The sequence below is a fragment of the Juglans regia genome, chromosome 14 (assembly GCF_001411555.2).
Source record: "Juglans regia cultivar Chandler chromosome 14, Walnut 2.0, whole genome shotgun sequence".
Lineage (NCBI taxonomy): Eukaryota > Viridiplantae > Streptophyta > Magnoliopsida > Fagales > Juglandaceae > Juglans > Juglans regia.
In genome coordinates this window covers 28,775,788-28,787,920 of record NC_049914.1, presented here as the reverse complement: position 1 = coordinate 28,787,920, position 12,133 = coordinate 28,775,788, and the positions used below count along the sequence as shown (strand labels likewise).

Sequence of the window (12,133 nt, the reverse complement as noted above, 5' to 3'; positions counted from 1 at the left end):
TTGCCGACATACTTCATATATTTCTACTCCCCACCAAGGTGGCTCATTGCATAAAGAAACTTTAACCGGATTTCTTATTGGGGGGATGAACGATGAGTTTAGACTTCACACCTGGTAATATGGACCGCAGTATGCTCTCCTATCTCAGGAGGAGGATTGGGTATCCAAAACTTGCAAAATTTAAACAAAGCTTTGTTGGTCAAATGGCCACAAAGGAACCACCTAGAACAAGGGGGCTGGTGGAGGATTGTCATAGAATTAAAGCACGTTGAAGCATGGGGGGATGGTGTTCGAATGAGTTGAGTGAGCCACATGGGGTGAGGCTTTGGAAGCACATAAGTGGATGGGATACATATTTTAGAAATACACACTTCGAGGTGGGTGATGGGTCAAAAATCAAATTTTGGCATGAAATATGGTGTGGCAATAAGGCACTCAATGAAACTTATCCATAATTCTATGATATAGCAAGAATGAAAGAAGCTTCGATTGCGGACCTCTTAGTTCTATCCAATGGAACTCCACAATGGAATGTTACATTCTTTAAAGATGCCCAAGATTGGGAAGTTGACGACATTTAGGAGTTCTATAATCTAGAGTACTCTACTTGTATGAGGGGGGAGTTAAAGATAAGATTTCTTAGCACCCCTCTGAGAAAGTGAAGTTCATTGTCTGCTCTTTCTAGCAATTCATTAATAAGCATAATGCAAGTCCATTCCCATCAAAGAGTATTTGGAAGACAAAAGCACCCCCTAAAGGCAATCATCTTTTTCTAGATAGCTTCCTTGGGGAAGATTCTCACACTAGACAACTTAAGACAACGCCGAATCATTGTCATAAATTGGTGTTGTATGTGCAAAAAGGGTGGGGACTTCGTTGATCATCTACTACTTCACTATGAGATTGCCATGACCTTGTGGAATGAATTCTTTGCTAGGGTGAGATTAGTTTGGGCGATACTAAGAAGCGTGATCAAATCTCCTAGCTTCTTGAAGAGGCCTTCAAGGCAATTCTCATATCAATATAGAAGATGGGTCCGATATGCCTATGGTGATGTATTTGGAGGAAGAGGAATGAAAGAAATTTCAACGATCAAGAGTGGTCAATAGATGAGTTTAGAAACTTCTTTTTCAATACTTTATTCCATTGGTTGATCGTAATTGATTTCACTACATGAACTTTCATGAATTTCTTGTATCACTAAACTAGCACGAATACGTGATGCTCTTGTATTATGTCCCGTATAGTTGGGTTCTTGCCTATTTTTATGATCAATAAAATTTTACTTACCGATTAAAACAAGGAAAGAAAGATGGACTTGAGAATATGTTTGGCAAGTGGGATGAGACACAAAATTCTCATCTCATCATTACAATTTTTTCAAATTCTCACACAAAATATAATAAACAATTCAACTTTTCCAAATCTCAATTCAACTTTTTTAAATCCCAAAACAATAATAATATTAAAAAAATAATATTTTAAACTTTCATCTAAAACTAAAAATTATCATCTCACTATCCAAACCTAAAAAACTACGAAATCAATCCTCCAAAAAACACTAGCAAGCATAAGCTAATTCACAAGTGAATTTACGAGCATAACGTAGCAAACCTACCTGAAGTCAATGTGCAGATACCATTTGCATTAATCCTAATAGGTGCTGCCCTCTAATGCTCACAATGAACTTATACCCACTAAATTTGTATGAAAAAATGAAAGGTATAAGACATGGACATTACATTTCCAAATTGCTTTGATAAGTTTGGTTCAGAGTTCAGCATGCCTGACAGGGGGGGAAATTTGTTATCTTCCTTGGAAGGTTGAAGCTTATGGTTGAGGGACTTTCCTGCAGCAAAGTTTTCCTGCACTGACATTTGTGAGCTACCGAAGGAAAGCAATGATTCAACATTTTGCGCCCCTGTTAAAGTTCTCTGTCCCCTACCCTGAGCTGGTCTGCCAGTAAAATTGACTGACGTTGATGTACTGCTGGAATCCTTTAAATGAAAAGTTTTTACACCAGAAACATTTGCAGCACCAAAACTAATGCCAGAGTTTTCAGTTTGATTGCCTTGAATAGATCCTGACAATGAAAACTCAGATCTTTCACTATTGTCTCTTGGATATATGAATTTTCCATTTGTCCATGAATGAGATGAAGCACTCTGTAAGCTAGTCGTTCCAATATTTCCCATGGATTCCTTACCCATCCCAACACTATTTAATAAATTCTTACGATTTGACTGACCAAGGATATCAGCTGAACTTCTTCCTTCAACAGAAGTGCTAGATTCGAGATCTGCAATTTCCTGACTTCCCATCTTGCTCAAGTCTTTAACTGTGTTAGAAGAAGCTTTAAAATTTGATTGGTAAAATTCGGAGCTTTGCTGCCTGAAAGGCTGTACTTGTTGACCATCTGTGTCCTGGTACCACTTTGTGTCTGGTATGGTGTGTTGCTTATCAGTTTCAAATGATTCTGAATTTGACTGGGACTCACCTTTCCAGTTTTTGGAATTACTCTCTCTAAGCGATACAGGACTAGCAACAACTGGAGACACTGAACTCTTGCTCACATCAAAGGACTTTAAAAAACTTTTCTTATTAATCTTGCCATCTTCTTTGGTGTTAAGTTCCTTTTTGTTCACATCCTGGAATTGAATTCCCGAAGAGACCTGCTCGAATTCCTGTTTATCCAGTCCGAGTGAAGGTTTGGATAGATGACATTCTACAGGTATCACTGCATGAGTATCCTCTTCCTCTTCTTCCTCTTCTTCCTCATCAGAAGAAGCAGAAGTAACCACTGGTGGAACAGAAGTACCTCCAACACTGGAAAAGAGGGGAAAAAAAAAACTCAACTTGCTGTCTAATAGAGACACATACAACAGAAATTATAGTAATAGTTCTCAGGGAGCTCAGCACCTGTAACAACCCAGAAAAAGTGCTAGACATATTTGCACCATGACCTCAAAAGGACTAGTTACTTTGAACCTTTCTTAAATGATTTATAAAGTTTACTTATATATATAAAAAAAAAAATGATTTATAAAGCCAGGTTCACCTAGTAAGTAGCCAATATTTGGACTATAACAATTTACCTGCTATATGTGAATCATTCCTTTTCCCAAGGTAGGAAGGGGGTTCCCAGACTCCACGTTTTAAATTCCTAACAACCTCATCAGGATCATGTCATTCGATGCTCCAATATCACATAGAACAACCCAGGGAAAGCACTAGCCACATTTGTAATATAACCCCAAAAGGACCAGTCAATTCAAAATTTTCCTAGAATCACTTATACACCTCAGTTTCACTTAGGCCTCGATTGGATAATGAGATGAGATGAGTTGATCTGTGAATAGTAGTGAAATGGTTTATGAATAATAGTAAAATGATTTAAGTTAATATGTTTTATGGGTTTTTGGGAAAGGAGAGAGAAAAGGTTAAATAAAAATATTATAAATAAAAATATTATTTTTTAATATCATTTTTTAATATTATTTTTGTTTTGGAATTTGAAAAAGTAGAATTATTTTTGTGTTTTGTTTGGAAGTTTGGGAAAGTTATAATGATTAGATGAAAAAGTTGAAAATTTAAAGTTGAATAGTGTTAGTGTTTGTGTTTGTGGTGTTTGGGTATTGAGATGAGAGGGGATGGGATGGGATGGGAATGCGATGGGTTGGGAGGATTTTGTTATCCAAACCAGGCCTAGTAACTAGTCAATGTGGGACTTAGCACTATGACTACCTTTAAAATTACTCACTCTATGTGAGTAATTCCTTGTCCCAACATGGGACGGGGATGTTACAATACCACTTAATGGAGCTAAGAGACATACCCATGCGATATAAATGTCTCACATGATTCGTAATGCAAATGGAGACGTGAAAGGCATCTTTGAGAACTACCTGGCCACATGGAACATGGCAAGCTTTCCTTCCAGAGTAAGGCACAGAAGAATGCAATACGGTGAGAGCTCTCTATGTTCCCCAATTCCAAGTTGGATTTTGACTTTCTCATTGGGTGAAGTTTTGTCAACACAAAGGCCCAGGATCAAATTATCATCATCATTTTCTGAAACAATGGGCGTATGAGAAACTAAAATAAAACAAGGATAACAAGGTAGTCCTAAAATAAGCAAAAATAATCTCAATCCAGAAAATAGCCAACAACCTACGAACTCACTCTAAAATACATACACACACACACAAGGTCACAAACACGCAAAACTATGTTTTATGTATTCACGGTATGTTTTATGTATTCACGGTCTATGTGTTCATGTATTCATGGGGCATGTTTTATATATGTTTGTTTGTTTGTGTGCGTGTGCGTGTGCGTGTGAGAGAGAGAGAGAGATGACCCAACGGTACAATTAGAGCCCATTTGAATCATTAAAAGAGTTACAACTTCTCCTTCCTAGATAATGTAGCATCCCATTCATTACCTGTTATACTCAATCAATGGTAATACAATATAATTTTTCTTCCTCTAGTAAGGTGCTAAGAATCCAAGGCTGACGGCACAAAAAGCAGAAACTCTAGTAATGCTACCAGCACACATTAACGCTTGTGTGCAAGGTTGTACACTGATCCCACGTCAAATGGCCAATGGGGTACTGCATTCATGTCTGATGTAAACATCCTGGGTGCAACACATTTTCTCAACGCCCTTTAGTGTAACTCACACATCCACCCATAGCATAGCATTGGTTCGAAAGATTATCATATTGCCAAAATATACACATTCATAGCATGTGTACATTCATTATTCTTTTCATCTCAAAGTCCTTGAGTGTAACTTACCCATCCAACCATCGCATGGCATTGGTAGGAAAGATCATCATATTTTCAAAATATAAACATGCCTAGCATGCGTTCATTCACTATTCTTTTCATATGTAGGATCTTCAAGTTATCTAGCTGCTCCTTTTTTTATCAGCAAAAAAGTTATCTAGCTTCCTAAAGATGTATGGAAATATATGGCTATTCACATTTTGATCTAGAGTGAATTTTTTACATAAGGTATACAGATGGAAACTGATGATTAATAGTCCTAATAGGAAAACAAATCATTCTAGATGAAGGAAAGACTTCATTTATTTGCTTTTAGTCTAGAATACAATTATAAGCACCTTGAAGCTCAATCCTTGGTAGCCACTTTTCTCGCTCAATATCGACAACTGCAACTTCATTTATCTCATCAGCTAGTGACCAACCAAGCAACACAATATGCCTATCTGTATTATTCCTGTTGGCAGTAATTGCTAGCTCGCTGTCATAAAATAAAAAGAGAATTTAGCCATCACCATTCCATGCTAGAATTAGTTGGTGAATGTTACATTTTATACAAGAGAATACTAATAATAAAGCAACACAATGTGCCTATCTGTATTATTCCTGTTAGCAGTAATTGCAAGCTCGCTGTCATAAAATAAAAATTAATTTAGCCATCACCATTACATGGTAGAATAACTTGGTCAATGTTACATATTATACCAGAGAATACTAATAATAAAGTAACAGGATTACAGTAATTACTTGAGATGGTCAATTTTGATTACGAATAATCAATATGCCTACTGATTTGAGAATAAAGAATGAGAATCCGGTCAATTTTTATTATTTGAGATGCAAAAAGTTACTTAGAATCAATTATAAACCGAAGAGAAGAAGTTTCAAACTAAACAACATAAAATATATTTCCAATTATACTGATTTCTTGTAAGAGATCCTGCCAAAAACAAGCTTAAACAAGTAAAACCAAGCGCAGCTTTATGACAAGCAGTACCCCAAAAAGAGAGATTCATGAGATCAATAACTGTTTTTATACAAATCCATGAGATCAATCACTAAAAAGGAAATTTATTAGAAGAACTAAAAAAAATGGTCAGTCTTAAACAAACTCTCTCCATGAGCAGAGAATGCAATTTGCATAAAACTTGCAATTATCTTCTTATTTAACATATATTGATGCCAATGTTATTTTTAGCTATTTTTTGGCATATTCGCTCGAATCCAATTTCATCCTCTTTAAGTCTTTAGAAGGAAATCTCCCACTCCAACCATGCAAATTAAGTCAAAGTTCTGTATGAATGGCCAAATCAATAGGCCATGTGATCTCGGTTTATTATATAAACTGTACAAGAGTTCTATACATGGAAAGAAATAAGCATATGCTAATTCTATCCCTATACAATCTGTCAAATATTATGCTAATTGTACAGGAGTAAATCAAGGAAATAAATAAGGAAACAAATATGGACAGCAAAGCTGTCCATTGATAGTAATATGTTTTTCTTCATGTGGAAATAAACAATTCTCTAGAAGTGAATGTTCTTCTAAATGCATGGAGAGATTTTCTCCCATATTCAGTGTTAGTTGTAATCAAAATATAATTCAACCTAGGATTTTTTTTTGGGTGAAGTGTAGCAATATTAATGGTTTCTCTACAACATATGAGCAAGACAAAAAATCCAAATGATTTGATAAGGTCCATAAAGTCCGAATCCGTCAAAGTCAAGGCATGCTTCACTAATTAATGTACTAAAGCAAAGCTAACAGCAGCAGAAATGTCAAATAGTTAAAAAAAAGTTAAGGTAGGAATTTTCAACACATACCATTGCTCTAAATAACTCAAGAACAAAAGCGGTCCACTTCCAAAGGGCAATATGTCGCCAATAAAACCTAGAAACAAATCATAAAAGGATAGCACAACAGGCTTGACAGAGCCCTACAAGAGAAATTTTGCAATATCAATGGACAAAACTTTAACAACGGATAGAATATACTGATTTTTTAGGCAATACAATGCATATGCAAAACAGATATCATTCCGTAGCACCATGGTGAGCCAAAGTTTTGAAGTACCTGTACAGCACAAAAGGTGCTAAACAGTGACATGCCAATAAGGCTGCTCTGTTGTTCCCCTGTATCTATTATTTATTATACAAAAATCATTTTTTTATCTGTTAAAAAAAAGGAGAGATTTGAAAGCCTGATTTGTTCCCCTGTTACTATTATTATTTGTGAATCAAAGCCTGATTGGCCCATTATAAATACAAAATGTAAAAAACTGATAGCAATATCAGAATCTCTAAATCCACATTTTGCTGAACAGGACATCCATGTCATACTAGCACACGAGGCAGATGCGACATTATATATAAATCAAAAGCATGAACCATACATGGACCATAAAAATGGCAATAAGGCCCCGTTTGGATGTTGAGATGGTCTCATCCCATTTCATCTCATCTCAACATCCAAAAACCACTCAAACACAAACACTTTTCAATTTCAAATTCTCAACTTTTCAACTTTTTCATCTAATAATTACCTAATCATTACAATTTTCCCAAAATTCCAAACAAAACACAAAAAGCAATTCAACTTTTTCAAATCCCAAAACAAAAATTATATTAAAAAATTATATTCTAACAATATTCTAACAATATTTTAACTTTATAATATTTTTATTCAACTTTTTCTCTCTTCTTTTCCAAAACCCAATAAAACATCTAACTCAAACAATTTCACTACTATTCACAAATTATTTCACTACTATTCACAGATTTCGCATCCCAACTCATCTCAACATCCAAACGAGGCCTAAGTTAATGATCTCAATTATCTTCCTATTTATTTATTTCTTTTTTCACCTAGGAAAATGCATGAATGGAGGGACCCCTTAACAATGGTGGAAAAACAAATCTCGAAGAATGGTGCATCATGCTAAGCAAATATAGAGCAGGAACTGTCCCACCACAACATGTGGATGGTGGGATTGAACCCCATAATGATCTTAATTACCTAAACCAACTTAAAAGACAAACCTTTCGACTGCACTCTACTTTTACAAAAAACAAATTTGGCTACCAAATTGGCTTTTAAAGCAACCCAATCATAATGAACAAATGAGTAGCCAGAGTTTGTTACTAACATCAGTAATTTTGCCGTCTTTGCTTCTGATAACTTGGACAAGGTAATTTTCCACTTTCCCATCTGCAGCAAGTTGAAAGCATCCTAGAATAATGCAATCAGGACGAACCCACTTGATAGAATCCACTGGTGCAATTATTTGAGAAATATTTAGTTTCAGAGCCAAAAATTCAGAACTCTACAAAATTTTATAAAATGGTCAAATTTAACAAGAGTCATCAAAATTAAGCACATAACAATGAGCTTTAGCCTAAATAGAAACCCCTCTCCCCATAAGAATGAGATGAAGGGTGAGGTCATAGCTCTTAAGACCTGCTAGGTGCGTGCGAATCATCAATAAAAAAATCAAAATGTGTTCATCAACAACTAAAGTTACACAGGAAAAAAGTCTTAATATAACAATTAGTTTGAGGAATGATTGATGCCAACAAAAAAATCAAAATGTGTCCATCAACATCTAAAGTTACACAAGAAAAAAGTCTTAATATAACAATTAGTTTGAGGAATGATTGAGGCCAATATGTATTGTATTACTTCAAAGTCTTGCATCAAAATTAAGCACATGCCATGAGCTTTAGCTTAAATAGAAACTCCTCTCCCCATAAGAATGAGATGAAGGGTTAGTTCATAGCTCTTAAGACCCGCTAGGTGCGTGAGAACCATCAATAAAAAAAAAAATCAAAATGTGTTCATCAACAATTAAAGTTACATAGGAAAAAAGTCTTAATATAACAATTAGTTTGAGGAATGATTGAGGCCAATATGTATTGTATTACTTCAGAGTCTTGGACAAATATCTGATGCGGGGGGCCACCCCCATCAAAACAAATTAGAACTGCAAACAGAGCCTCAAGTCCAACATTGCTATAATAGATCTCTTCCCATCATTCAACCCAATAAACTTTCATTTATAAACTCTAAAGCCTCTGGTTGATATCATACAAGACTCGATAAAAATCATGATGTGTGCACCCAAATGTCAAACAGCCAGATGATAGTTGCTAATAAATGTGGGTGCTTGAAATGATATATCCTTGGAATTATAAGTGGCAGTTTGTTAAAAGGATTAAATTTATTAGACATCAGAGTCGGTGAGAATGAAGAGTGATACTAGGAAAACTTTTTTAATTTTCTAACTTTGGACCTCCTTTTAAATCTTCATACACAAAACTGAAATATTTTTTTTAAACAAACAAAACTGAAATATTTGAGGCAACAAGAAACCAAAGGAGAAATTATTTCTTCTGAACACATGATCTAAGAAATTCAACCTTTTCAAAAATCTGCCATGTCTGGTTTAGAAAGGTTTATAATACACCTAGAACAAATCAGAACTACAGGATGGATTCCTCTACTTAATATTTAAGTTAAAAATCAACCACATCAATCATAACTTCACATATAGATTGGTATGTAAATAGGGCTGTAATCGAGCCAAGCCGAGCAGGTCGTTGGCTTGCCGTACTCGGCTCGACTCAAAATACTCGAGCCCGAGCTCGAGATTTTTTTTTATTCTTTGTTCGAGCTCAACTCGATAAGCTAAACTCTCAACTCGAGCTCGTCCCACAAACGAGTTCGAGTCGAGCCGAGCCGAGCTCGAGCTCGAGCTTGAACTGTTTAATTTTTTATTTTTTGAATAAGATTTAATAATTAATAAATTAAATAAATAAATAAAATAAAAAATCTAATATTGAATTTATACAACTAACAAGTAGAGTCTCTATTGAATTATAAAATTTTAAAAAATTTATAAATAATTAATATCTAACTAGTTAATACTTATCCAAAACAACAATATATTATATGTCTACACATATTATTAATACATACACTTAATATGATAGTATATATCTATTTCATATATGATTCTCACATACTAGTACATGAAATTATTAAATTTTATCGACTAATTATTATACAAATTATAAAATATACTTATGAAGTATATTCGCTATATAGACATAAGTAATTAGATTATATATTATATATTTAATTATAAACGTAGTATGCTTATATTATTAGTTATATATGTTCACCACCCCTACAGGCATAAGAAATAAAGATAAAAAAAATATGTGGGGAGGTTAGTAAGTGTACTCTTGGTAAGAGTGAGGCGACCCCCTTTTGATAAATACACCCGTTTCCAACCAGCCAACCTTTTCTCTATCTTCTCTACTACCTCATCCCATCTAACTCTATTCTTGAAAGTTGCTCTCAGCGGGAGGCCCAAATATTTCATTGGGAAAGAGGACACCTTACAATCTAGAAGGCTTGCTACGCTAAGGATATTAGAGACATCACCCACAGGAACCATCTCAGACTTACCCAAATTCACCTCTAACCTTGGCACTGCTTCAAAGCAAAGTAGCAATGCTCGTAAAGTTTGGATCTGGCTACTAGTCACTTCACAAAAAACTAACGTGTCATCTGCAAAAAGGTGTGAAATGATAATAGAACCACCAGAACCATTGCCCACCTGAAAACCCAATAAGAAGCCTCCCCCAACAGCAGTATGCACCATCCTACTTAAAGCCTCCATAACTATAACAAATAGAAGAGGAGATAGAGGATCTCCCTGCCACAATCCTTGTGAACTATAAAAAAAAACCAGCAGGTCTACCGTTAACCAGAACCGAGAACCGAGCGGTTGATATACAATAATGCATCCATGCAATCCACCTATCCCCAAAGCCACTTCTCTCAAGCAAGTATAAGAGAAATTCTCAATTCACATGATCATATGCCTTCTTCATGTCAAGGTTGCACAGAACACCTGAACCTCCCTCCCGTAATCTGTAGTCCAAGCACTCATTTGCAATGAGTATTGAATCAAGAATTTGTCTCCTTCGAATAAAAGCGTTTTGGGACTTGGAAATAATATTTTCCAACACCGGGCTAAGCTGGTTAGCAAGCACCTTTGAAATAATCTTATATACGCTACTAAACAGACTTATAAGTCGAAAGTCTTCAATAGACGAAGCCCCATGTTTCTTGGGAATGAGAGCAATAAAGGTCGCATTAAGGGATTTTTCAAACTTTTGTAACGAGTGAAATTCATTGAAAACCTGCATAATATCACATTTCACTATGTCCCAACAAGTTTGAAAGAAACCCATTAAAAACCCATCCGGCCCCAGCGCTTTATCCTTAGCTATGCCACATATGACTTCATAAATCTCTTCTTCAACCAAAGGTCTCTCCAACACACTCACACTCTGCGACTCAATTGCCTCAAAATGCAAAGTATCAAGCTTCGGCCTCCAAGGAACCGATTTTGAAAGAAGTCTCATAATATTGTACTATATGGTTTTCTAGCTTGGGAGGAGAAGTAGCACTTGAGACCCTAATTGAAGTGACTCAAAAGCATTGTTATGCCGATGTGAATTGGTCACTTTGAATGGGTGTGACCATACTAGCACTAATGCACCGGATCCCATCAAAACTCCGCAGTTAAGCGTGCTTGGGCGATAGTACTAGGATGGGTGACATCCTGGGAAGTCTTCATATTGCACCCCATGTTTTTAAAATTTAAAAAAAAAAAAAAAAAAAAAAAGAATTGTTTATTTTGTGAAAGAACTTCGTACACCTATCACCTTCTTTCAACCAAAGAGCCCTGGATTTTTTACGCCATGAAATCTCCTCTGACAACAAAACCTTCTCCAGATTTGCCATAACCATGCCCTTCCTCAATAACACATCCTCCGAGTTATCTCCCAAGAACTCTTTCTCCTCTAAGACCTGCAATTCCTCCATCAATGTAACCTTCTGATTATCAATGTGACCAAAAACTTCCAAATTCCACTTCTTCAAATCTTGTTTCAGTGCCTTCAACTTGCCTGCAAGAATGTAACTAGGGGTACCAATAAGCTGATACGAAGACCACCAAGCACGTACCATGTCTACAAACCCATCCGTTGTTAGCCACATGTTTTCAAATTTGAAATATCGGCGCCCCTTGTGAATACCCCCACAATCCAAAATGATAGGAAAATAATCTGAACTGACTCGAGCTAGTCGTTTCTGACTTACTTCCGGATATTTAGCTTCCCACGAAGGAGATACAAGGAATCTATTCAATCTCGACCAAATCCGTCCATTTGACCAAGTGTACTCTCCCCCAACCAAAGGGAAATCCATGAGGTCTAGATCAAAGATGAACACATTGAATTCTTCCATAGCCACAGAATGTCGACAAT

General features: G+C 35.8%; 1 protein-coding gene and 1 pseudogene across 2 annotated transcripts in view; one reads left to right on the top strand and one right to left on the bottom strand.

Annotated features, from left to right (window-relative positions):
- The window catches only part of LOC109003767 (nuclear pore complex protein NUP214), a 47,172-nt gene that overhangs the window by 21,238 nt on the left and 13,801 nt on the right, over nt 1-12,133 (bottom strand). For both annotated transcript variants that reach the window (XM_018982054.2, XM_018982063.2), the window contains exons 4-8: nt 7,939-8,063; nt 6,617-6,729; nt 5,132-5,271; nt 3,906-4,071; nt 1,743-2,826 (exon numbers count right to left, since the gene is read on the bottom strand). In XM_018982054.2, the coding sequence (XP_018837599.2) occupies nt 1,743-2,826; nt 3,906-4,071; nt 5,132-5,271; nt 6,617-6,729; nt 7,939-8,063 (1,628 nt within the window). The remainder of the gene's footprint in view (nt 1-1,742; nt 2,827-3,905; nt 4,072-5,131; nt 5,272-6,616; nt 6,730-7,938; nt 8,064-12,133) is intronic.
- Nucleotides 11,337-11,452, top strand: LOC118344632 (annotated as a pseudogene).